This window comes from Geospiza fortis, unplaced genomic scaffold (assembly GCF_000277835.1).
Source record: "Geospiza fortis unplaced genomic scaffold, GeoFor_1.0 scaffold10, whole genome shotgun sequence".
Classification (NCBI taxonomy): Eukaryota; Metazoa; Chordata; class Aves; order Passeriformes; family Thraupidae; genus Geospiza; species Geospiza fortis.
The window spans coordinates 840,310-866,609 of record NW_005054326.1 but is presented as its reverse complement, the minus strand read 5'-3'; the positions used below and the strand labels follow the sequence as shown (position 1 = coordinate 866,609).

General features: G+C 49.5%; 2 protein-coding genes across 2 annotated transcripts in view; one reads left to right on the top strand and one right to left on the bottom strand.

The window, feature by feature from the left end:
- Positions 1–22,934, top strand: part of B4GALNT3 (beta-1,4-N-acetyl-galactosaminyltransferase 3) — a 63,490-nt gene extending 40,556 nt beyond the window's left edge. The window contains exons 5-21 of the mRNA XM_014307014.2: positions 5,483–5,578; positions 6,067–6,157; positions 7,018–7,118; positions 7,478–7,545; positions 8,067–8,145; positions 8,536–8,602; positions 10,308–10,451; positions 10,849–10,958; positions 11,444–11,544; positions 12,168–12,244; positions 12,806–13,808; positions 14,897–15,195; positions 16,018–16,171; positions 16,839–16,911; positions 17,363–17,516; positions 18,227–18,353; positions 19,125–22,934. Coding sequence (XP_014162489.1) covers positions 5,483–5,578; positions 6,067–6,157; positions 7,018–7,118; positions 7,478–7,545; positions 8,067–8,145; positions 8,536–8,602; positions 10,308–10,451; positions 10,849–10,958; positions 11,444–11,544; positions 12,168–12,244; positions 12,806–13,808; positions 14,897–15,195; positions 16,018–16,171; positions 16,839–16,911; positions 17,363–17,516; positions 18,227–18,353; positions 19,125–19,233 — 2,853 coding nt within the window. The 3' untranslated portion in view covers positions 19,234–22,934. The remainder of the gene's footprint in view (positions 1–5,482; positions 5,579–6,066; positions 6,158–7,017; positions 7,119–7,477; positions 7,546–8,066; positions 8,146–8,535; positions 8,603–10,307; positions 10,452–10,848; positions 10,959–11,443; positions 11,545–12,167; positions 12,245–12,805; positions 13,809–14,896; positions 15,196–16,017; positions 16,172–16,838; positions 16,912–17,362; positions 17,517–18,226; positions 18,354–19,124) is intronic.
- A 2,503-nt stretch (positions 22,935–25,437) lies between these two features.
- The window catches only part of NINJ2 (ninjurin 2), a 43,107-nt gene continuing 42,244 nt past the window's right edge, over positions 25,438–26,300 (bottom strand). The window contains exon 4 of the mRNA XM_014307013.2: positions 25,438–25,444. Coding sequence (XP_014162488.2) covers positions 25,438–25,444 — 7 coding nt within the window. The remainder of the gene's footprint in view (positions 25,445–26,300) is intronic.

Here is a 26,300-nt window from a genome sequence, read left to right as displayed (position 1 = left end):
CTGGGCGATACAGGCTCTGTGTGGCATCTCCCAGCTTCCCTGAGGCTTTGCCCTGTGTCTGTGATCCCCTTCCTAGAGATTTCCCAGAGCAATGAATCTGGAGGGTGGCCAGCTGTGGTGTGCAGTGAGCCTTTAACAGGTTAGAGCTGCACTCTGTGGACACTTTTCTCTTTGGCTGTATAAAGCAAAATTTCCTGCCCTTGCTGCAGCAGTGTGTGTGCCCAGAGGGTCAGCAGAGTCCCCCTGACTGCAGACAGAGGCCAGTGCTTCACCAGTACCAGCTGCAGGAGCTGGAGAGGGATCTGTGGACACAGCTCTGTACAGAGCTGCTTGCTGTCCTCCCAGCCACCAATTGAAATTTCTCCCAGCCTGGAGATTAAGTTTTTCTGTGGCTCTGCCCAAATTAATTACCCTGGGTCTGTAATCCCATTGTGCCCTTCCCACAGCATCTCTAATAACTTAATTGCAGCCTGATTCCTGGGGCAAGGGACACTGGGTTGCCTCACACAGCTCAAGGAGCTGGGCTTTGTTTTAATAGAGAGGCATATTCCTGAAAAACATAAATAATTAACAGGGTTGCAGAGTGAGCTGGCAGCCAGCATTGCCAAAAAAGGACAGGTTTCAGTTTTCCTCTCTCAGTTTCAGGATATGAGATAGGCAGCTTAAGTCTTCAGCCTTGGATAATATGGTAGGAAAGTGTGCTCATTGGAAATCCCAAATTGAAGTTTTGCTCTGGCACCTGGGGGAAAGGAGGGTTCACCCTTGCTCCTGGTTCCTCGAGATGCCTGTGCACATTATGGTTGTTATCCTTACTGTCACTTCCAGGCACCAGAGCAAAGTCTTCCAGCTCCCAGCATCACACACTGCCTGCTCAGGCTGGAGAGGTGTGGGGTGTTTTGTTTCATTGACTCAGAAACGTGCCTGGCTATCATCAGGGCAGACCTGCACTGTGGAGTATGAGTGTCACCATTTGACACTGCTTAGGTGTGGGCAGGACTTTCAGAGAAGTGACTGGAAGGTTAGCCAGGCTGTTCTCATTTACCTGTGCAAAGGCATCTGCTCAGCTCTGAGAGTAGAAGGGTCTGGGCAGTGCTGGGGTGCATTTAAAATGTCCTTTCCTCCTTCATGTCTGCACAGCCTTCTCTCTGCAGGGAGGTGTAAGGGATGTTCAGGAGCACAGCCAAAGGATTGTGCTCAAGTGTTGTCCTGGTACCAAACCTGCCCCAAGAGGAAGCATCCTTTCCTGAGAGGACTGAAAGACAAAACTATTGCTGCTCACTCTGTCTGTGCTGATGTCCCTTCCATGTCTATTTGTGCCCATCCAGACAGGGGCTGTCCTGCTAACTTCTCTTGATGGATTCCCACAAGTGCCCAGCACAGCAGAGCATACTGCCAAGCCCAGCTGCTGGCTGCTCAGTGTCACCCAGCCAGGGGAGCTGGGCCAGGCAGGAGGAGGGGCTGCAGCCACTCTGAGGAGACAGAAGAGTCTTACAAACTCAGGAGTTTTTAGTTGGCAGCACAATGTCGCCTTTCTTCTGCGGCTCAGGCCCTCTCTGTGCCCTGTTTATCATTCCCTGGGCTGCGTGCAGCTATGCAGCTGATTTGCCTCTGTGATGCCAAAGCTGCCCAGGATTAAATTAGGAAAGCTTCTCCTCTCCATCCTGCTCCAGTTACAGGGCAGGAGGTCGTGTCTCTGCTGCTGCAATTCTCTCTGCTTTGCTGCTTGCCCGGATCTTTCTTCCCTGGGCTCCTTGCTCAGCAGGAGATCCTGGGTGTGTGGTGGCACCCCCCAGATAGTTTTGACATGATAGGGTTTGGGCTAGGGAGAGGTCTGGGGTGTCTATGGTCCTGATGCTCCTCTATGGTCAGGTCTTGTAGCAGGGGCTGATAATTTAACATTTATCACTAGAAGGAAGCAGAAATACCAAAATCTTTCACTGCAATGCTAGGGCTGCAGACAGACATTTTTCCAGTGTGCTCAGTGGGGAGGGTTGGGCTGGGGCTCAGGCCAGCCACAATCCCACAGCCCTGGAGAGGCATGGCTGCATCAGTGCCAAGCAAGGGCCTAGGTGTCCCCTCCCTGTCCTTGTAAGGGTTCAGCTCTCCCTTGCTGGGACAGCACTGTCACAGTGCTCACAGGGTGTCAGCCTGCCCAGCCTCCCTGGGGACAAGAGCTCAGTGTGCTCTTGGCTCTGTGTGCTCCAGGGCACACTCACACTGTGCTCCAGGGCACACTCACACTGTGCTGTGTGTGCTCCAGGGCACACTCACACTGTGCTGTGTGTGCTCCAGGGCACACTCTCTGTCCCTGTTCTGGTGCCCTTGGTGTGTGACCTGTGCCTGTTGTGGGCCTGAGCTGGGATCATGCATTGCTGCTATTTCAGCAGGGTGATAAGCAGCTGGGGAAAGGTGTTGGGACAGGGAGAAGCCTCAAGGGCAGGAGAAGCCCTCTAAGTGGGAAGGTCACATAAAACCAGCTCCTTTGAATACTCAGACTCATGGATTCTATTCCTGCTTCTGGCCAAATCAGTCTATCCAGAATTTTCAGAGCAGATGTTTTTGAGAGGAGAAGGGGAACTTGTTGCTTGCCAGATCCTAAATTTCCTTTTGCAAAACAGGGCCGGGTAGGAAGTCAAACATAGGCCAAGCTGGGAAGTCAAATACAGTAACCATGTTTTACAGTCGTGTTCTAAAAACCATATTTTAGAAAATCCATTGGCATTTTTGTGCGCATGAATTGGGAATGGTGGTGACGTTGCTCTATAACTGCAATCTGCAAAAACCCCAAGCAGGAGATTTTTACAGCATGTTGCATGTTTTACTCATATAGCAAACAGAAGAATTTCTCAGCTGCCTGTAATGGGCAGCTGTGAATTGAGTTGGAGGGACAGAGGTGATAGAGTTTCAAAACAGCTGCTATGCTGATGGCTCGTGGGGGCCTAAAATTAAAGCCTAGCTCAGTTTTCAGTCCCAAAGCAGCACTTTGGGCAGCCAGCACTTATCTGTCAATAATGTTCTTTTTTTCCCTTTAAGAGGAAACAGAAACTAAGTTAAGCTGCCTTTACTCGGGAGAAAATTTGTTGATTTAGAAAATATTTTAAAATCACCTGCAAGAAATACTTATTATTTACCAGTTAATTATTTCTAGTAGCTGTGAATGTAGGAAAGCAAGGTGATCTCATTAACTCCTGCCAGAATCTCCTCTCTGGAAGCTTTGTAAAGACTTTGGAGGTAGGAGTGTTGGGCTAGAAATCTCAGGAATTATCTCTATAAGTATTGATGGTGTACCTAGTGCAGTGCTGTCTGCCTTATTTTTTACTAGGCTGCCCTCTCCCTAATACTGCCAAACTGCAGTGAAGTTTTGTATTGCAATGGGACTGGTCCGAGTTTTGAGCAAGTATAGCCAGTCTTTTGGGATTTGCCTCATCAATATCTGTTTTTGCATTTTGGGCTGCCCCATGTCAAAGCCAGCCCAGCTTCATCACAGTCCTAAGCTTTGAGATCGTCCCCAGGATCTGTCTTTGGCAGCAGTGAACTGCAGTGCCAGTCTGTCCACAGTGTGGGAGTGTTGTGCTACGTTTCATAGAGCTCTGAGCCTGCTGCCTGCTCTGTGCAAGCAATTCTCAAAAAAAACCCCAAAAAAATCAGCATCATTGTGGGTAGCAGCAGACTTCCACAGAACTCAGCTTCTGGCAGTGGTTCTCTGTGGGAGCCCAGCCTGTTCCTCTCCCTTCATGTTCCACAAGAAGTAGCAGTTGTCATTATTTGATTTGGCTGAGAAAAGCAATGTAAGACCCTTGGGTGTGAGCCTGGATTTGGCCAAGGGGCGCAGGACTGCACAGCAATTAAATTCCAGTTCAGTGTTTGTCATGCTTGCAGTGATTTATTTCTATCACAAGTTCCTGCAGAGTCCCAGGTTTCTTTTGGCTGCCTCCATCACCCTGAGCCCTCTGCCTGTCTTCACTCTGATTCTGTGCATTGCTCTGAGGAATTCCATCCACTTTGTCTCGCCGCTTTTCCTCTTGTCTGGTGGGCAGAATCCAGGCTGATGGATGTCAGCAGAGGAGGGAGGAGGAGGAGATGCTAGTGGAGGGCATCATGGGCTCTCAGACATCCATCAAGCCCTGGCAGTGGGGACACCAGTGAGAGGGGGCTGATGAGAGACCACTCCAGTGGTTGTGACTGTGCTTTGCCTGGCACGCAGAAATGGTTTTCACCATTTCGACTAAAATCCACAGCTTGCAAGGAGCATTACTGCTGTGGAGCCAAATCTGCTTCACAGCCTTCCTTCAAGCCACAGTTTATTTCAAAACACACCCCAAACCCACCATCCTGGGAAAAATAACTCAGTGAAAAAGTTTCTCTGGCAGAAGTGCACAGAGAGGTTGGACCCTCCTCCACTGTGCTGCTTCAGGCCTGCTAGAGCCTCCCCAGCAAAAACTAAGAATTTGCTGCCATCTGTAGACATTTGGGTGCTGTTCAGGCTGTTTCCCCAGCCCTGCTCCCACAGCCCTTATATAGGCAAGACAGCCACAGCAAAACCTCCCCAGTCCCAAGGCAACCTGTTCCTTTCTTCAGCCTTTTCCCATCTAAGGTAGCTTGTACTGTCTCCAGCTTATTTATTCTTCACTGTTGGATGCCAGGGCTGCGAGGAGGGTTTCAGTATCCAGCTCCACTGGTTGCAGGCAGAAAGCTTGGACTGTGCTAGGGAGCAGACAGTGATTCCCTTCTGAGTGGCTCTGACAGAAATAAAGTCTGTCCTTTCAGGATTGTGTTGGTGAAGTCCCACAGTGGCCAGCAAGCTTCTCCCAGCCCAGTTGTGCTCCAGGTCTCAGCTGGACAGTGGCAGCCTCTCCTGATGGGGCTGGCTGCCTAGCAGGGAGCTGTACTCACACTGCACACCCTCCTGTGCTGTCCAGGCTGGAACCCCCACTTCCCCCAGTGTTTCTGTGTCTCTGCAGACACACAGAGGCTGTGCTGCCCGCTGAGCTGCCTGTGCTGCTGCTCCCTGCTCTGCTGGGCCTCCATCTCCCTGTGCCCACCATCTTCCATCAGCTTTACCTCTAGGACACGCTCTGAGAAGGTGATCTGCCGTCTCCCTCCCTAGGGTGTCCCCTCTTTACTCAGGTCAGGAAAATAGCCCTGAGATGGTGAGGGAGTCGAGCACACCTTCTTGCAGAACATAAGGTGTTACAGCATGGGGAGCTGCTGTGTGTTCCACACCATGGCCTCAGAGCACAGCCCTCTGGTGAAACACTTGATGGAGCAGAGCCCAGCCATGGAATTGAGGTATCCCAAGCATTAGCACAGTTCCCTGGTGCCATTCAGGTGTGTGTGCCAGCCCCACACCTTCAGCAGATGAGCAGCAGTGCTCTGGACCCAGTGCTTAGCACTCCAGGGGCCATGGCCAAGGCTGTCAGGGCAGAGGAAGGACACAGGGGTTGGATGCAGCAGTTCATGGTGCCCCACTTCTGCCTTCTAGTTCCAGGGCCAGGCCAACCTGCACGTATTTGAGGACTGGTGTGGCAGCTCCATCGAGCAGCTCAGGAGAAACCTCCACTTCCCTCTCTTCCCTCACGTGAGTAAGACCATGGCATCCACTGTCCTGCACTTCCCAGCTCAGCTTCCCAGGTGGATCACCCTTGTTCCCTTCACGTCCTGCCCCCTGCCTCCCTCTCTGTCCTGCTTTTTGTTAAAATCCACCTCCTCCTCTGTCCTGCTGAGGGAGCGGGAAGCTTTCAGAAGGGTTCAAGGCTAGCAGCCCTTCTGCTGCACAGGGGAGGGTCATTTCACACCTGCTGGCCTGCCAGGGCTCAGACACAGGCTGAAGGAGCCCTGTATTTGGTGCTCTCCTTCCTTGCCATGTCCTGTCCCCACCATCTCAGTGCATCCCCTTCTCAGCAGCACCTGCTCCCTCTCATTTCTTACTTGGTTGGCTCTTTCACTCTGCCTCCATCCTCCTCTCAGAGAAAACCCTCTGCCCACCTGTCCCAGGGTTTTTAATTCTTCCCTTCTTCCTGTCACATCTAAAATTATTTCTATGAATTTTTCCTTCTTCCATTTCAGACAAGAACTATGCTGAAGAAGTTGGCCGTGTCCCCAAAATGGACCAACTATGGTCTCCGGATATTTGGTTACCTGCATCCTTTCACTGATGGTGAGGGCTCTGAGTGCCTTCACTGTGTCTCTTGTCACCGTCCCCTGCCTCCCCTCGTGGTGCTGAACCACTGGTGCCCTCACCCTGGCAATTCCAACACCAGGTCCCTTGTGTGGGTGGTGTGTGTGACTGGCCATGGCCTTGGCATGGCTGGAAGCACGTCTGCCTCTCCCTTGGGAGGAGAAGCCCAGGAGAAAGCAGATGGGAATGTTGATAAATAACAATGCTGTTGTGAATTCACAGCCCCATGGTGGGTATGTGGCCACAAACAATCCCTGAGCTTTGCCTCCCTCCCTGGCATGGCCAGGACTGTCCGTGACTGTCCGTGACATCAGGAATTATCCTGATGTCCCTTCTGCTTGCCATGAATGCCATCTGACAGCAGTGACATCTGTGTCCCCCAGCTGCATGCCTCTGCCCTGAGCAGCCTGCTGGCACTCAGCCCCTGTCCCTGGCCTGCAGCTGCCATCCCCATGACCCCGGACAAAGAATGAACCTCAGGCACCTCTGTCTCCCTCTGTGGCTCGTTCCTCCACCCAAACACTGCATCTCACACAAAATTTTGCTCTGGAAGCAAAAGGGATGTCAGGGGAGGCTTTGCATAGACTTCCTAGCTATCCAGGTTAGATGTCAGGTGAAGCCAGTGCAGGAGGGACACTGAACCAGTGACATCTGTAAAGTTTGTTTTCAGTCACAGCAGAGTTAGCAGAGAGGTTCAAAGGCAGGAAGGTGATAATATCAAAAGGGAAGGATGGTCTCACCAGGAAAAAGGGTAAAGACAGCATTTTAGAGGAGCAGGATCTGTTCTGTGCACAAGCCCTTACCCCAAAGCCCTACTTACTCCCTCCATCTCTCGACAGGGGAGTTTCAGTTTGCCATTGCTGCAGATGACAATGCTGAGTTCTGGCTGAGTCCAGATGAAAAGCCCTCTGGTCTCCAGCTGCTGGCCAGCGTAGGCAAGGTACAGTGCATGCTGCATGGCTTCTCCCATCAAGGCTTTAATGTTCCTGTGGGAACAGAGACCTTCCTGACTTGCTGCTTCCTTGGACTACCCAGGTTTCTTTCCCTGCCCAGCTACAGACAGCATCAGCACAGATGCCAGATGGGGTATGACGTGATATCTTAAGCCACTTACCTCTTGGTAGTGCTATTGGGAGTCCCTTGTTCACAATTAAGGGACTTAAGTCCACAGGTGATGGATTTCACAGATGACTTACCAGGAGGAATTGGACGGAAGAAGGAGTTAAATTTTCCTTTTTTATCATTGTCAGTGCAGTGACAGGGGAAGCTTAACTAGAGCCATCTTCTGTCTCTTCACAGACAGGGAAGGAGTGGACTGCACCAGGAGAGTTTGGGAAATTTCACAGCCAGAAGTCAAACGTGGTGAGGTGAGTGAGCAAAGTCCCTCAGTCCCAGCCAGCTCTGCACATGACCAGGAAATCACAAGGATAAGGGAAAAGCACTCAGGCTTGCCCTGAGGAGTTTCACAATACAGAGAAAGGGATTACTCTGGGGTATTGCCAAAGCCTGGCTGATTTACTGCAGGAATGCAACACTGGATTTTTCTTCCCTGCAGCAATCAACCACCAGCACATCCAGGCTCCCCTATATGAACTGTATCCCAAGCTTCCTGCCTTGGAACTGGCCAGGTTTCCTAGAGGCCAAACCCAGCAGGCTACACTGAGAGGGAGTTATTCAGAATTAACTGAGAAGGATCTGGAGTGCTCCAGGTGCATAAGTGAAGCTGCCTATCTCACTGGCAGGATCTAAATTTTCCTGGCAGCACTAACCCCGCCTACCCTGAGAATTAGGTTGTTTCAGGGGTGTGGTTGCTCTGCACTCATTGTCTGCTGACAAGCTAAGAAATGTTCCTTAATGCTGCTGGTGACAGACACCTTGTTCTTGGCAGGTTGTCAGCCGAGGGCAGGTACTACTTTGAGGTGCTGCACAAGCAGGATGACAGAGGAACTGACCACGTGGAAGTAGCAGTGAGTCTGTGGAAATGGTGGTCCCCTATATGTGTCCCCACAGAGCTCAGGAATGATGTTTGTAACCATTCCCCTCCTTTCCCTGGCCTCAGCTCCTCATTGCATGAGATGTAGCTCATCCCTTCCAGAGCCCTTACCTACTTCTGTGTGAGATGGTCCTGGCCATGTGTCAGGACCCTTTCCTCCGCTTACTTGGGATAAATCTGCCTTCTTTGGGGTCTGTTGCAGCTTTTTGGCCTTTCCTGGCTTGGATGTGTCTTGGGGGATCTCTGCTCATTCCCAGTCTTTTGCTGCTGGGTAAATTCCGTCCCAGTAGGGGTAGTGTGTTCCTTTTGTTCAGGCTTGGTTAACTCCGTAGGTACTTCATTTCAATGTGTTTCTCTGTTCCAGTGGAGACTGAATGATCCAGAAGCAAAGTTCAAAGTCATTGACTCCCAATATCTCTCCCTTTTTGCTAGTAAGTATCTTCATCACAAGTTTTCCCAAGCACCTCCCCATTCTTCCTAAATGTATCAGCATCCAGTGTTTCACCATGAATCATTGTCTAGCCAGGCAAATGCCAGGCATACACATCATTGGGAGAAAAAGGTGGAGACAGTTCAGGAGAAAGACTTCTGGACAAGAGGGTGCCTCATTATTAAACATGGGAGAATCAGAAGTAAGATTGGAACATTATTTCAGGGAAGTCTAGAGGGAGCGAGGAAGGGCAGAGAGGAGAGTCTGCAAAGGTGGGAAGTGTTGTCAGTTGGGAGTAACACAAGATGGAGATTGCTTGCTGAGAGCCAGGGGGAACATGAGTCCCAAAACGTGGGAGCTGTGGGGTTGTGCTGCCAGCTGGACACAACCAGGGAGAAGGGGCTGCTCTAGCACTTCAGGAGATTTCACTCTGGGTCCTGAACACAACAGGATACACTGGCAGTGATGGGGGGATGCTGCTTTCTTCTGTCCCAGCCTCAAGTCTCTTTCAGTTGGTGCTGGATTGCTGCAAACACATCAGTCCAGTCCCTCCTGTTTTGTAAACCCTTCTTAGCACATCAAGTGATGGTGTTCTCAGTTAAGAAGCTCCTTAGTCCTGTTTACTCTTACCCAGCATTGTCATCATCACTTTCCTCTGCCAGCATTCCCCCTTTCCATATCTACTGCTGTTGCCTTCCAACATTTCTGGGCTTTTTTTCATGCCAGCCCTTTTGTGCATGGAAGACTCCCTGATGTAATCAAGGCATCTGTTTGCTGTGTCTTGGATCACAACCTGCTGCTGTATTTTCTGAAACTTCCCATGTGGCTGGGAATAGGCTTTCCATTTGGTCTTCCATCTTCATCCTTCTACCTTCTGCTCTTTTCTTCTTACTAACTACCTGTAGACTAGAAGACTGACATTCCAGAAGATCCCTTCACAATTAGGTGCAGTGCTGCAGTCTCATTTTTATCTGTTGCCTTCTGCCCATAGTTTTTTCCCTCGTTCATATTAGCCTTTGGCTGTATTACATGACATCCCATTCTTTCTAGGGTCCCATGTAGTTCAGTACCCCAAAGTTGCCCACCAGTGCCCTTGGCAGGATATTGCTTTTCCTTCATGGATATTTATTCAGTTCCCCTCATTTTAGGGTAAGATCCATGGAGACATGAAGCCCTGTGACAGCAACATCCAAGGAAAAATGAAACCAATACCCAGTCTTGAGTTTGAGCTTCCTGTTGTTCTTGGTTTACTGTGAGGCTTCATTCCCTTTCTGGAGTAACATCCTCCTCAGCCACTGAAGGTCCTTCCTTTGCCCCTCAGGTTTCTCCTCCCATTCATCTCTCTTCATCTCCTTTGAAAAGAAACTTAATAATACAGAGGTGTCCAGTAGTTCCTGCCAGCAGGGAGCCTGTTCAGTGGTGGTGTATCCAAGGCAGGAGGTCATTTTCATCCACTCCTCATCACTGTGTGTGTTTGCTTTTAGTGAAAGGCGTGTTCCCACCCCACAGCTTCTCTATCTCCAGCTTTCTGGGTCAGAGCCTTTCCTTTGCCTGTGCCAGAAGCAGCATTGGTGCCAGGGATGCAATGCCATTTGGAAAGGGAGGCAATGCCATTTGGAAAGGGCTGGCACTGGAGAGAGGTGTTTTTTAGGACAAGGAGCAAGTTAGCCCCTGTCTCCCCCTTGTGTTCTCTCTCTGGTCTCCAGATGAGACTCTTCTGAAGATGGATGAGGTTGGGCACATCCCGCAGACGCTGGCCACTGGCAGGAGCTGGGCTGCTGGCAGCACTGGCAGCAGGGTACACCCAGCTGACATGTTGAAGCCTGACCCCCGGGACACTCTTTATGAAGGTAAGCTTGGAAAGCAGCTGAGGGAGTAACTGCAGGCCGTGCAGGAGCACAGCTGGGAAGGATTGTCCTCCTGCACTGCAGTTATCCAGGCCATGCTTTTTTATTCCTGGTGTAAAAGAGAGGGGTGGCTACAGTATCAGTCACTATAGGAGACAAAGCACAGACTAAAGCCAGCTCCTCTTTCTTGGTATCCAGCTCAAACCACATCCCCAAGCATATTTTTCTGTGAGCGTCTTAAAGGAATGTAAAGAGCCGAGCTGTGCAAGAAGGCTTGTTTAATTTATTCCTTAATATTTCACATGGATAAATAGAACCCAGGGACAGAAGTAGCCAAGCTGGTGCGTGGCTGCAGCAGGGCTCCTCCTGCAGCCCTTGCCTGTGTGTTCCTTGTCTGCAGTGCCTCTGCTCAGCAAGTCCCGCGTGCGCCGGGCCCTGCCGGACTGCCCCTACAAGCCCAGCTACCTGGTGAATGGATTTCCTCTGCAGCGCTACCAGGGGCTCCAGTTCGTAAGTTGGACTTCTTAACTTGATTCTTGCCCAGGGATACACAAGGAGGAAGAAGAGATCCCATTAGCCATGGGGCCTCAGGCCCCGTGTTAGCCAAAGGCTGCCCTGCCTTTTCAGGGAGTCTCACAATGGCTGAGGGTTTCATTCTCCATGGGGGGGACTGTAGTATGTGTGGATTACTAAAGCCACGGACATCTCTTCAGGAGGACTTGGCCACCTCTCTCCCAGTTTGTTCTCACTCTGTTGTAGTACTTAAACTCACCGTTAGAGAGGTGGACAGATGCTGAGGGAGAGGGTAAAAGGCACATGCATACATACATGTATCCTAGCATGCTTTCTTCTGTCTTCCATTCTCACAGCCTGCTGCTGTAGAGGTAAAGAGTGAGCAACTCCTGCTGGTTATCCTGCAGCTATGTCTGGGTCGCCTTGTGTCTGATGTCTGGCATTAATGAGGGTTTCACTTTGTCTTTCTCTCTTCTTCACAGGTTCATCTATCCTTTGTTTACCCAAATGATTACAGTCGCCTGAGCCACATGGAGAAAGACAACAAATGCTTCTACCAGGAAAACCCTTATTATTTGGAAAGGTAGCATGCTGTAAATTTGGATTTACTAGCAGGGTGGGGAGAAGCTTGAAGGCTGGAATTGGTGTGGAATTTCATGCTCACTTCTTAATTCTTAAAGATCCCTTAAGTCTTGCAAAACATTAAAGCATTTACAGTTTCTTTTGATAACTTAAGTGAAAATATGTTTAGGTCTCAAGGGGAACCTGCCAGTGCTTTTCTTACACTGTTAACCCAGTAGCTGAGTCAGAGCATGTTTGTTCTCTTACATCAGGCAGTGTATTCTCAGCAAGCTTGGCCTGCAAGTGGCTGGAGCCTCCTGATAGCTGTCACTGTGAAAGCCAAACTGTGGCCACCACCAGGCCTCTCTCTGGGGGAAGAAATGCATGTCACTCATCTTCACTGGTGCCCAGATCCCAGTGGTGGCCCCACAAGGGAGCTGCTACTTGCCTGCTCCCTAGTGCAACAATCAGACACCTGTGCAAGGGCTCCCAGCCATCCAGGAGGACTTTTTTGCAGGATAAAGAGGGTCACTTTCGCAGTAACATAGCTGATTGTGGCCTCCCTGTGCTCAGGATCTTCTGCCTTCTTCCAGGAAAGTGTCAAGTAACATTCATCAAACTTGTGTTTTGCTCTTCTCTCTGCAGATTTGGATTTTACAAGTACATGAAAATGGATCGGCCAGAGAAGAGCCTGGACTCTGGAGAAAAGACAGAGCAGCCAGGTAGGGGCCCTGATGTCAGAACCCAGGGGATCCTTTTGTCTGTCACTTTTGTGTGTGGTCTTGCAGCACCAGCTGAGGGAAGCTGTTGACTTTCCATGCCAAGGAAGTTTCAGCCTTTCCCTGCCAGATTGCTGTGTCTGGGAGGAGACTTTTGCTGCCACTTTTACTTCCCTTAAGGTCAGGTTGTGAGCTCACCAGTGGGCTGCAGTAGACAACATGACAGCTCTCAGGCCCACAGCTTAGCTGAGTGGCAATTCTAGCAAAAACATGGGCAAGAGTAGCACAGCCAGAGGTGTGCAGTGTGGCAGCCTGTGGTCACACCTGCCCTGCAGAGCTGAGGGCAAAGCCAGACAGCTCCACAGCGTTTGGCAGTGGTGGGTGAAGGGTGCTGAGGAGGCTGAGCACAGATCCCATGTGGGAGAGCATCCCTGTCCCTCTGAGCAGGAGAGACCACACTGAGAGAAGCCAAGAAGGAGCTGCCCCCGTGCCTGGTGGGTGCCTGGGCAGGGCAGGGAAGGCAATGGGAGGATGCCAGAGGTGTAACTTTGATTCATCCTGCAGGCTCCCAGGAGGAGAACCTGGATGACCTGCAGTACGAGGAGCAGGACGTGGAGAGCACCAGTGCCCCTGAGCATGCTGGCACAGGGAGGGCAGGGCCAGCAGACAAGGTCCCCAGCAGCCTGCTGGACAGTGACAATGTCCACCAGGACTATTCCCTCCGGGAGCGCCGCCGGCTCCTCTCGGTCACAGGGAACGATGCAGGAGAGGAGATACGGAGGAGGAGGAGGACAAAAAGATCTGGTGTCAAATCAGCCACGCTGGCCTCTACCAACCAGAGCCTCAGCCTGACTGGCCTAGAGGGAAACCCAGTAACGAAGAGACCCCGTATGAAAGCTGGCGTCAAAGACAACTCCAGGAACCCTCCACAGCATGCCAGGGCCATCCAGGGGAGAGTGCCTGTCAGAAGGACAATCCCTCCTTCTAGGACTGTGTCTCAAAGGCAGCAGTCTCTTGGCCACCCCAGGGACGCAGGGGTGACAATTCCCAACAGGGTAGGACCTCGAGGAGACCTCAGCACCACAAAGGACGGGCTGCAGCCAGCAGGCACCGTGCCAGCTGGGAAAGGAATCCCAGTCTCTGGCAAAGCTGGGAGACAGGCAGTGAGTGCTGCCAGCCCCAGCCAGCACCCCGGGCTGCCGCAGTGGCTGAGCCAGGTGCAGTCCTACATTGCTGAGCAGAAGGTGGCCAACGATGGGGATGTGGGTGAAGGAGAGGCACAGGTGGCATCTCCTTTGAAGGGCAAGTCTGGAGGAGCAGCAGAGGAGGAAGAGGTGGATGGGGAGCCAGAGGAGGAAGATGAGGAGGATTTTGATTACGTACCAGTGTTTGACCAGGCAGTCAACTGGGAGCAGACCTTCAGCATGAACAACCTGGACTTCCATATGCTGCGCACGGACTGGATTGACCTCAAGTGCAACACCTCAGGAAATTTGCTGCTAAGAGAAAGGGAGGCCCTGGAAGTTACACGTGTCTTCCTGAGGAAGCTCAACCAGAGGAGTCAAGGGTAAGGTGCAGTGAGAAAACCAAGGGGCACTGTCTCAAAGCTGGTTTACCATGCTGCATGGGGAAAAGCTGTTATGTGAGTAACTGGTGAGAATCAGAGGCTGAACTAGATGTGGTAAATAAGATTTCAGGCAAGGAATCTGTGTAAAACACTGGACTTTAGGCACACTTATTTTTCCTGAGAAATGGTACCAGCTTTTGCTGGTACTCTGTTGTTACACAGTCTTGGTATGGTTCTTCTTCTTCTCAAGACTTACTATCCCTTCTGGCAAACAGACACACTTCCTCTAGCCTCAGTAAGCTAAACAATCTAACTCTTGACCCTTCTGTTGGGTTGGCCTTAATTTTTATAATTTTTTTACCAGTCTTTTCTGGTTTCAGTTGGTGTTAATCTTCCCATACATAAGTGACCAATATCCTGGATGTTTTATGGAATGGATGTTATTAGGTTCTAATCCCTGCTGGAACTAGGCCTAATGTTACATATTAAGATCACACTTGCTTTTTCAGGGTTGCACCAGTCACAGCCAGGTGTAACTGACCAGTACACACAAGATTTTCTCAGGATTTTTAACTCACAAGCATCTGGTTTATAGCAGAAACTCTTGCAATGATCTGAAAGGGCATGACCTGGCATTTCATCCAGTTTTCAAACAGCTCCTGCCAGTTTTTATTATATGATTGCTCAGTCCCACTCCATATTCCTGTTTGATAAGGTGTCATGAGCCAGTTTCAGCAGCCCAAACGTGCTCCTTGTGCCAAAATCATTGTAGGTGGTGTTGAGTACACTCGCTATTACCAGCCCTACACAATCATTCAGACACATTTGTTATTAGTTTCTGTGTCACCTTTATTTCATTTCTCTTGCCAAATATTTTTCTCTTGGCCGGAATCCCAAGTCTAATCCCACACGCTTGTGGATTTAGGAGGAACAGGTGCTAAACATTCCCATGGAACTTTGGAAGCGGTGCAGCAAAGCAGGGGGGAGCTGGGGACAGAAGGGCTTGTGCTGGCCCAAAGGAAGGAGCCCAGTAGGGCTGGGGGAGGGCCAGGGCCAGGATGTGCCGACGCCAGCTATGTCTCCTGCAGGCGCTTCCAGCTGCAGCGCATCGTGAATGTGGAGAAGCGGCAGGACCGCATGCGGGGCAGCCGCTACCTGCTGGAGCTGGAGCTGCTGGAGCAGGGCCGGCGCCGCGTCCGCCTCTCCGAGTACGTCTTTGCCCAGGGCTGGCAGGGCAGCAGCAGCCACGAGGAGGACGAGAGGAGGATGAGGAACCTGGTGTGGGGCCGCCGGCGGCGCCTCATGGCCACGGCGAATGAGCCAGAGCTGTGCTGGCCCCAGGGGTTTTCCTGGAACCACCAGGCTGTGGTTCACTTCGTGGTGCCAGGTAAGGGGATCTGCCTCCCCAGGACATTGAGGGGTGGCACAGTGGGCAGTTCTCATAAGGGCAGTCATGGACAGTGGGTCTGAGCCAGTCTCAACCATCTTACTTGGGTCAATGTCACATTCACATTGTCTGTTAAAATCCCTTCGCCCAGGATTTTTCTCCTGGGAAGCTGAGAAGCCTCAGAGAAAAAGGAAAACAACTTTTATCTCATTTGCTTCTCCTGTGTTGTGTTCACATGTGGAATGTGTTTGGAGATTGTTTACCCACAGATCCTGATTGTTTCATTGGTTTCTGGTGTGAATTATTTTGACTCATTGGCCAATCAGTGCCAAGCTGTGTTGAGCCTCTTTCTGGAAAGAGTCACGAGTTTTCATTATTATCTTTTTAGCATTGTGTAAGTATCCTTCCTGTATTCTTTAGTATAGTATGGTATTCTTTAATATAATATAGTGTCATAAAGTAATAAATTAGCCTTCTGAGAACATGGAGTCAGGTTCATCATTCCTTCCTGCCACAGGGCACTCTGCAAATACAATAGGTCACTTCCAATTTCTGTTCTCTCCAAGTTAAATATCCTCAAAAATATGATAAGGCCCAAGCAACCGTGGCTTGTAAGCTCAGAGGAAGCCCCTGTCACATGATGGGGAAGAACCCACACTGATTCCTTGGCTCTGTGGACCAGGTTTTCAGCCTGGGCCTATTGCATCATCCCTGAAAGGTTGTTGAAGTTTAACAGAAGGCAGGAAGCTTTGCATGTTGGGAAAAAACCACCACCATTTAAATCAGTTTGCTTTGATTCTCTCCCTGTTGCAATACAATCAGTGAAGAACCAGGCACGTTGGGTGCTGCAGTTCATCTCTGACATGGAAGAGCTGTTCCGAGTCACCAAGGATCCCCACTTCAGTGTCATCATCACAGACTACAGCAGTGATGACATGGATGTAGAGAAGGCTCTGAAAAGGTCTACCTTGCACAGGTGGGACTACTGTCTGGTGACAAAAAGCCACCCACACACATAAGCCTCCAGACAGCACATTTGGCAGTCTCTGTGTGTTGACCAGCCCCAGCCTGCTGCAGCTGGAACACCACAGACACCGTCCATCCAGACCTTGCATGTACAAAAGAATGTGTTTTTGTTATGATGTGCATACACATATACGCATGGAACACTGTTAGAAAAATGTAAGGCAATACCTGGTGTAGTCTTCCTGCTAAATTTATTGAATTTGTCTCTTTTTTCAAGATTGCAAGAGAGAAGAGAAGGCAAGTCTCTCAGTGGTGGGGCAGGGGGAGGACAGAAAAGATAAGAAGGCTCTGAGAAGTGGGACAGAGAGCGTGGAGACCTCTGTTTGCTGGAATGATGTGAAACAGCCTTGGCTGGTCATTTCCATTACATGCCAGGGGTTTCCAGGTCTAGTCCTAGGACAGAGCTGAGCTAGAGCTGAGAAGAGTTTTGCTAGGCTCTGTTCAGGGGCAAGACTCTCTGGGCAGGCTGGGACAGGGAGCAGTGCACTCCCCCAGCAAAGGTTTCCTCTGCTCCAGAGGGTGCATGGGGCAAGGGCAGCTCCATGGCCCAGTGCTGTGTGGTGCTGCCTGCCGTACCTCCTGTGCCACTGAAATTCCCTTTCCCCTCTGACCCCCAGCTATCGGTACCTGAAGCTGACAGGGAATTTTGAGCGTTCTGCTGGGCTGCAGGCGGGGATAGACCTCATAACGGTGAGTCTGGGGGGCCTTGGGTGGGCAGGGCAGTTTGTGATGTGTGTCTGGTGTTGGCACTGCCTCTGGTACTGAACACACTGGTTTTTAGGGAAGGGAATAGCCTAGCAGACCAGTTCAAATGTAGGTGTGTTTCCTGTCCTTCCAGAGTAAGGGTCTCTTTATTCTGAGGAGCCTGTGCTCTGTTTGATTCTTGGTCCATCTGCTGGGATTGGTCAGACAGAAGGGAAGTCAGCAGTAGCAGCTTTGTGATCCTGGCTCTGCCAGGTCACAGTCATGGTATTACACACTCATCATTGATCACCCAGTGGATATTTTGCCAGCCCTTGGGATTGCAGTTTCAGATGCAGCAATGAGATTTTGACTCCCATATTTCTGTCTTCCTGCCCCTCAATAAATACTTACTGAAAGTCAACCTATTTTTTTTCCCCACTGGTACAATTGGTTCCAGGACCCGCACAGCATTGTCTTCCTGTGTGACCTCCACATCCACTTCCCAGCTGGAGTCATTGATTCCATCAGGAAGCACTGCGTGGAAGGCAAGATGGCCTTTGCACCCATGGTCATGAGGCTGCACTGTGGGATGTCCCCACAGTGGCCTGATGGTAAGAGGGCTCAGACTTTGGGAAATGGGGAAAGAAGGAAGTGCCTGCCTCCTCTACACATTTGTTCCTCTGGCACTGTCAGGGTCTGGAGCTTAAGGTGCTTCCAAGTCCACAGAGTGAGTGTGTGTTAGACATAGGATGGGGCTTAACAGCGTCAGGTACCTGGAATTTGAGATCGAAAAGCCAGCAGAAACCTTGATCTGGTGTTTCTCCTGGTTGTCTTCTAGGGCTCTTTATGGATTTAAGGACCTTGGAAAAACCATCCTTTATTCCTGTCTGTCCATATCTCTCTTTTCTGAGGGAGCACAGCCTGTCCTGAGGAGAGCTGGTAGACCAGGGGTGAGGGAAACCAAGCCAAATGGAGGGACAAAAGTGGTACAACATAGGATTTCCTTTAGACAGCGGTGGCCATCCTGAGCCATCTAGGCACAGGGATAACCCTGGGAAGCTGGGACTATCCATGAATTGTGTTGCCAGACAGGAGATGTGAGAGGCTCTGCTAGCAAGTTGTGGACAGACCATGCTGTGTGTGCACAAGCCTTTCTCATTCCCAAAGCTGGTTGGCATGGTTGGCTCTGCCTTGGTGCTGAGTTTACTCCCTGGTGTCAACATTGTGCTAAAGTAGCTTGAGTCTCACTCCAGCAGCTCTGCTGGAGCCATCAATGGTTCAAAACCCCAACAAAGCTGTGCCTCTTTTGTGCTCTCCTCAGGCTACTGGGAGGTGAATGGGTTTGGTCTCCTGGGCATATACAAGTCTGACCTGGACAAAATTGGAGGCATGAACACAAAAGAGTTTCGGGACCGCTGGGGAGGAGAGGACTGGGAGCTCCTCGACAGGTAGGCATCCTCTGTCACTGTTCAAGTGCTCCGGAGGGGAAGCCCATCAGATCCTGGAGAACCAATGACCATGGGAGTGGGGTTCTAAGGAGGTTGAGATGACCACTGCTACCATAACCTTGGCCAGTGAGGGAGAGTCTTTGAGCATATCCTGACCTCAAACCTAGTAGGTGAGGAGACACAAAACACTCCATTGCAGCCACTAGTGAGAGAAGAGCCGTTTTCTGCTGCCTTCCAGCCACACGGCTGGTTGGTCTCCTGCAGATCAGGCACTGGTGATTGTGCAGACTTTGTCCTCTTCAAGCACTCAGAGCACAGTGTGATCCCTCACATTTCCCATATAACATTTAGCCTTGAAGACCAGATGGTGGAGAGGCATTTAAAGATTATGAGGTACAGTTAAAATTTCTGAGGATTTTGTGAGGAGGGATGCACAAATCCTGAGCCTCTGGATTTGTAGTTGTAGGGTTTGGGCCCTGTCCTGTCTTTACTGTCAGCTGACTGCAATCCAGTGCTGCCAGCCATCTCTCCTCCTGTCTTGGCATATGCAGGCACTCCTGACTAGTCCTGCACTCAAGGGTGCATAAACACTCAGAAAGTGTCATTAAATTCCTGCTTATGGCTATGGGATGCCCCTGAGCTATTCTGGACTATCCTATTTGCTTGCAGTCTCTTATCAACAGCACAACTTAAAAAAGAGTTTTCTTGGAGCTGAGTCCCTCAACATCTTTGTGATGAGATTTTCCCTAAGTCTGCTCTTCTGTCTGCCAGGATCTTGCAGGCTGGGCTGGAAGTGGAGCGTCTCTCCCTGAGGAACTTCTTCCACTGGTTTCACTCCAAGCGGGGCATGTGGAACCGGCGCCAGCTGAAGACAGCGTAGCCTCCAACCCCAGAGCTGTTTGGCATCTCTGTCCACCATCTCATCCAGATGTGCACTTTACTGGGGCATGCAGCTGAGTGCCCAAACTCTTCCTCTGCCTCCAGAGACCTCTGATGGCATGGCACAGCTGGGGAAGGGTGATCAGGCTGGTGGAGCAGGAGCTTCTCTTGTCAGCCGCCGCATGCAAGATGTGGGATCCGCATGTGGCTGGAGATGTGGGTGGCAGAGGTGTCAAGGGAAGCACTTGAATTTCCTGCCATGCAGTCTGGTGGAAGGTACAGTGGGAGAGGTGCTGTGTTTCCTGTTGAGTCTTGCACCAAGCAAACACAAATCCCAGCTAAGCCTAGAGTGGTTTATTTGGAGCGACGGAGCTTCTCTTTCAAAACTTGAATGGAAAAGAAAAATAGAAACGAAGCCACAACCGTCCCCATTTCCTCTCCTTTGCCATCTCTCCAGTACCCATTATTTTGGACAGGAGACCAAAGTTATCTGATCTGTATTGCACCCACATGCCCATGTGCTGGTTTAAGGAAATCTGGATGCAGAGGAGCTGATAAGCACTTTAGGCTGCTGATGCTTAGATGTTTCTCTGTGCTTTTCACTTTGGTAATTTTGAAAAATTGTGCTCGTGTTCAGCAAATTATGGGCTGTGGATGGAGTTGTGAATACATTTCCCTTAGAGGAGCCATGTTTGCCTGTAGCTGGGTGAGCTGGCAAGGGTGATGTTACAATTCCACCTAAATTATTGACCCACTGCCTGAGGGTAGTGGAGGGGCTATACAGAGAAGCTAACAGAGCATCTCAGGAGGAACTTAGCAGCCTTATCTGACAGACATGTGTTTGTCCTAACAATATCAGGGAAACCCTAGCAGGGAAGAAGTGGCAATATTTTATTAGTTGAGGTATTGTGATTTGTCAGAAGAGGAGACAGAGTCTTCTGCTCTCAGAATCCTGTACATCTACGCAGCATCTAAAAGTTAATTTAATAAGTTATGGCCTCACAGTTGTGTCTTGTCATAGTTTGACTCTTAAGTATAGAGCAGGCTTCTTGGTTGGAGAACCAACCCAGCTGTTGGTGCTTCATCTCTGGAGCAGCCCTGGGAGCTCTGGCCTGGTACGGAGGAGGTGGCCTCAGGTCTTGGCACATGCACTGGGTGTGACAAACAGTGAGGACAGAAGAGCGTTGAGTGAACAAAAAGATGGGCAAACCCATGCTGTCACTGATGGAAGAACATCCATCAGTGGAGAGAGCCCACAGCTGGCCTGATGCTCCAGTGAAGTCTCGTCCCCTAAAACTCCTGTTAATGTAAGGCAAGATTTTTTTTTTACCCTGTAACTATTTTAGAAGACTGTATAAACCCAGAAATCCCAGCTCACTCAGTGTCTGCAGCTTCAGTGTCCCCATACCATGCTGAAAAAGGCTCAAGCTTGAGGGGACAGTGTGACATAGGATGGTGCTCATGGTGCCCAGTTCTGTGAGGAGTTGCTGGGAAGGAGTAATGGATGTATGCAGAATACAAGCAAAGCTGGCTGGTACTAGACTTTTTGCTCTTTGCTGATGGAGTAGATGCCAGTTCAGAATAGGCATTCATTTATTACTGTGTCTGTGGTGCTTGACGAGTCCATCAGGTTCCGCTATTGCAGTAGAAAACTGAATGTACAAGTTCTGGCACGTGAGATAGGAATCATGTCAGATCATCTGTTTGCATCAGTCTGGGTTTTGTGAGTGATGGATTTAGAGAATGTCAATCAGATACCAGAAAGTTCTGCTGTGGAGTGTGTAGCTGGAGATGGCTGTGTCTCTGAATCCATGGAGCCTTTGCCAGAATAGAGACACTGAATATCCCAGAAGAGGCAGCCCAAGCCAGAGTAGTCTTCCTTTTGAGGGGAAATACTTTACCCACTAAGATACTAAGAAATTAAATCATGGTAGTTGGTGTGAGAGGGAAGAGGCTGACAACAGTCAACACTTTTTTTGCATTTTTTTCTTTTTAAGTATTATAGGAGTTTGTGAGACCAGAGCCCTGTGATGCAATGTTGCAATAAGCTCTGTTTCTCCCTGGAATGTGCAGTGTCAGTCATGCTCCCAGTGCAAGTTAGAGCCTGTGCTTCCCTCAGACACAGGCACAACTCCTCGAGTGTGTAGGTGAGCTGCTTTCCAGGCCCCAGGACTGTGCCTGCACAGCCTGTCCAGGCTGGCTGTGTCACGCAATGCCTGTGGAATGGGGAGAGGCTCTGGGGAGGGCAAGTGCCTGGACATGGCCAGGCTTTAGCAGCAGCAGCTGGGAATATCATGGTGCCCGCTCTGCACATGGAGAACTGCTGGATTTGGGGGCAGCCCAGAAGTCAGGCACGGGGAGGAGGAGTTATTTGTAGCATGTGCTTTCACAGCTGGCTGTGGATGTGCTCTGCAGCACCTAAAGTTAGCAGCTGGCATCCATCTGTGGACACTGGCAAGAATTAGGTGCCTCCAGAAGGTAACTCACTTGGCATAAATGCCATGAGTCTTCCCCACCACAGGGGACAGCCAGCAAAGAGTGGACTGGACAGGAGGGTGCTCCCCTCAGTGCAGCACTGCCAGCAGAATTTGAGGATTTTGCCCCCATTTTTCAGCTGTGACTGTACTCCTTCCTTCACACCTTGTAAGTCAGGCCAGTGGCAAGCAGAACTACCTCGTGAGCACTCCTTGGTGGAGATGTAAGGAGTTCCTGGTTTTCAGTCCACTTTCCTAATGGCCAGTTTGCCCACTGTCAAAGCTGCCATCCCAAATGTTCTTCAAGTAGTAAATGTGATTAATACTAATTGGCACTAGCTGGCAGCCTCCATGGAGGAGCTTGGAGAGCCCATGGGAATGAAAACTGTCTTCCAGCCCACGTGCTCAGAGACCTCAGTGGCAGGTGAGAAGCAAACCCTGCAGGAGCAGCTCTGGGCTGCACTCAGAGGCTGCTGCCCCTCTTCCAAAGCAGGCTGCAGTTTTTCTCCCCAGACAGAGTCACAAAGAGGGGGAGAGCAGGAAGCACAGCAGGAGCAGATCCCTCAGCTATGCAGTGAAAGGACATGGCCAGGAAGCTGACTCCCCTCAACAGTTGGTCACATTCTGTCACCAGGATCTTTTTAGGAAGCTGTGCTAGAGTTTCTGGCCTTCATGTGCATCCTGGCTGTGTCCTGCCTGGACAGCTGGAGGAAGTCAGTTGCAGAGGATTTTCCTTGCATCAGGCCAGGAGCAAGCTGCTCCGGAAGCTCTGTGGCTGGGGAGATGATGGACAATGCTGCAGAGACCTTCTCCAGGGTAGGATGTGACCAGGCTGGGGAGTCTGGGCCACCAAGTGTGAGGTGGCTCTGCCTACAAATGTGACTGTGTATTCAGGACTGGAGTGTGGTGCTCAGGCTTGCTTTGCAGGTCACCAAGGGAGTGAAGAAGGGCTGGCTTTTAACCTGAGCAAAGTGTATTATGTGAAAATTGTTATTTGTTTCATCATTGTCTTAATGTTTGCCCGGCATGAACATCTCTCCTCATTGCCTGCAAATGTCTGAAGTTGATTGTTTTTTAGATACAGATGCCTTGTGTTGAAAATCTGACTTGTACCTGCCTTAAAGTGGCTCTGTGCCTTCAAGATGACTCCTGGGCCACCTCTCTGTTGGAGCTGGGGAATATTCAGATTCTCCCTCGTGTTTTATAAATACATTGTCTTCCTACAAGAGCTCTCTTCTGTCTGTGTGTTCACTTGCACCTGCATCACTGTGCAGGATTTCTCCTCTGTCTTCATTAGCTGAAAGCACAGGCAGTACCAGAGAGATCACTCTCAGCAAGAGCTCTGCAGCAAAGGGTGGGTGGGAGATGCAGTGGGCCAGGGTAGCCCTGCTTCAGTCTCCTCTGGATCTGTGGAAAATGGGATGGCAACAAAACAGTTTTCCTCCTGTCTCTATGGATTTGTCTATGTGAAACAAGGTGGAGACAGTGGACAAATACACATTCCAGCAAAGCAGGAGTGTGATGTGATGAGAGAACATGGAAAACACAGTGGCTCTCCTGGCCAGCAGAGGACAGTTCCTGGAGAAGACCACAGGTGGGAGCCTAGACCTTTGCAAATGGGAGGTCAGCTCTTTCGCAGCAGCTGCTTATTTGAATTCAATTTTGGCCCATCTTCGCTTCAACTGTGCCTTCTTTCAGTCTCAAAAGCTTGGCAGCAATGGGAGTCACACACAAAGAGGGGAAAAGGCTGCCAAGGTTGCTAATGGGTATGATTTCACTACAACAAGAAATTATTAATATTAAAGGAGATGGAGGGAGAGTATTCCAGTGTGCTGCCAGCCTATTGCTTGCCTGGGGTGAGTGGCAGGGAGCCCCCTCTGCTCATGAAATTCCCTTCATGCTTCTTTCCCAGCTGAATCTTTTCTATTTTCCCCTCTCTTTACATCCAGTCATCGATGCTAATTGCTTTGCCTCCTGCTCCATGAAGCAGTGAGTCCTGGGGTTTGGGGTCTGCATGCAGGATATGTAATTTTTTACCTTTCCACCAACCCAGCCAACCAGCAGTGGCTGACAGCCTTTGGCTTGTGGTTTTGCTGTGCCTACAACTCATTCTGCTACCTCTAGAGTGAAGCATTTTCTTGAAGGAGGCAGGATAACAGGCTTCCCAGAAACATGCACCCCTCTCTGCTGCCAGTCAAAGCAAAGACTGAGGAAACCAAGTTGAGCAGCAAACTCAGAGTCACCCCAGACCTGTCATCCCCAAGGAAAAGTGGAGGACAAGTCTCTGCCTGCTTCACCTAACAGATCTCAGGCTGTGCTCAGCTTTACCACTTCAGGTTCTGGTAAATACATAACTAGTATTTTCCATCCTACCCTTATTGTGCAACTTTCCTTCAGCTCAAAAAAGTCACTGTCAGTTTCAGGTGATGAGCTGCTGCTGGCCTTACCCACCAGTTCGTGGGCCGGATCATCCACACCCTCTCAGAAAAAGCACCACGTGTGACTGACACAAATTTGGTTTTGTAAAGACAAATCCAGATGAAAAGACAAATACAAATGAAATCTGTATCTGTTTCTAAGAGTCAGACACTCCCAGTAGCTCCTGGAGACTGATGTGAGGATGCTTTCATGGCATTTCTCTCTCAGGGGTGGCAAGGATGTACAAAATAAGAAGTCCATATTAAACTCTGATTCTGCAGTACAATGGAAAAATCATTTAATAATCACAAGAGCATGTAATTATTTAAATAGGCTTACATAAGGCTATTAAAATACAATTTTTTAGCATGACTATAGAGTTAAAAATTTAGTATTGAAAATTTTGACTCTTTCATAAAAATCTTAAAACTCATTAATTCAAAGGATTCTTTTCTTACGGAAACAAATTGTTCTAATACAAGAGAATTACCAGAGCTGTCATTATAAACCAAATACATTTTAAAACATTTATATTAGTGATAAGGATAAATCATAATGGTGATTTTTAAAATAAAGTTATAAGCTATTCAACTGTAATTTTTCATTGCAGCAATAAGCCTAGGCTGTGGCCCTATGTATAATGTTTCTTCATTTTCTATTAAGTATTGTCAGGCTATTTTGACATCATTCCTGATAGGTCACTGATGATGACATCAGACCACAATAATTATTTTCTGTCCTTGTTAATATCCTAGTGCTGGAAATATCTGATTGTTTTCTTAACTATGTCACATTTAATTTTAAATAACTAGGAAAACATTTGAACTGGTTCTAGCTATCTTCATGTACACACACCATTCTGTCCTCCTAGGAGAACTTCTTTTTTAGTTTGAGAAACCCATTCCAACATTTGGGAGGTAAACTATTACACAGAATTGCTTTAAGGGCACCAACTTATGTTTGAGACAAAAAAGAGCTGGACTTACTTATTTAGCCTACCAAGTAAATCATTCAGTCTTCTCTACCAAATGAGCCAATATTGAATATGTGAAGTAGGCAGCTAAAATAAGAAGAGAGATTTACAGAACTGCACTTTCAAAATGTATACCTGCTGCTGTTCCTGCAGTTTTCTCTTGCAAAGTTTGTTCTAGCTTGGAAAGGCAATGTTCCTACCCCTCAGAACTGCAAAAGCATTACAGCAAGGGGCCGGTATGCTATCATACACACAGAGTTTTGAAGTTTAACCCAGTTTGCTGGATTCATCCATGGACTCCTGCCGAGGTCAGTGGAAACATAGAGGAGAGCTGCACTGCTCAGATCCTGCAGGGGAGACAAGAAACTCTGGTAAGGTCACCTCAGACTCCTCTGTGTGCATGGCCAGAGAGGAGCAGTCACACCACAACTGCCCCTGCACACGTGGGGTGCTGCTCTGCAGCACTTGTCCCTCTCTGCATCCCAAACCAGCCCTGTTTCTGTGGAGGCTTTTGGCCTTTGCATCAGTCCTCACCATAGCATGTGTCTGTTGAGCTTTCGTGTTGGCTGCTGCCCTGGTATGTTGCATTTAAACTGTGTTTACATTTTGCAGGTCGTGTAAACAAGAAATATTCATTTTGCTTCTTGAGCTAAAGTGCTTTTTATTTAAGAACATGTAATTCCCTCACTGACGTGACATGGAAACCTCCAATCATTTGGATGAGCTCTTGTTCACAGGGATTCCTTGAAAATGAGCATTAGGTGCTTAAAACAGTCCCTGCCAAACTACAGTGGCTGCTGTAAAGAGTTCTTCCCCTGTGCCTTGCCCAGCACGTTCTTTTTCTTCTGCTCAGATGGTGCTGCTGTCTTGGGATTCCTCCCAGAGCACTCCTAGTTTTCTTCCCCAACGTTAGCTCCCATCCACAGCTGCTATTTGTATCTAGCATGACCTCTGCAGCCTTCCAAAAACCCCTTGCTGCTGATAAATCCCAGCAGCTGGGATGTTTGGTGTTCTTGCTTTAGATACCAAGTGAGGAGAGCTCCTCCTCTGAGAGAATTTGTTCAGTGGCTGCAGGTTTTTGTGGGACAGCAACATGCTTCTGGAAGGGCTTTGTTAATTTGCCATCATTACCCTGCAGTGATGTTTTCTGAGACTGAGAGCCCTCCCAGGGGCTGGCAGTGATGGCAGCTCTCACCCTTTCTT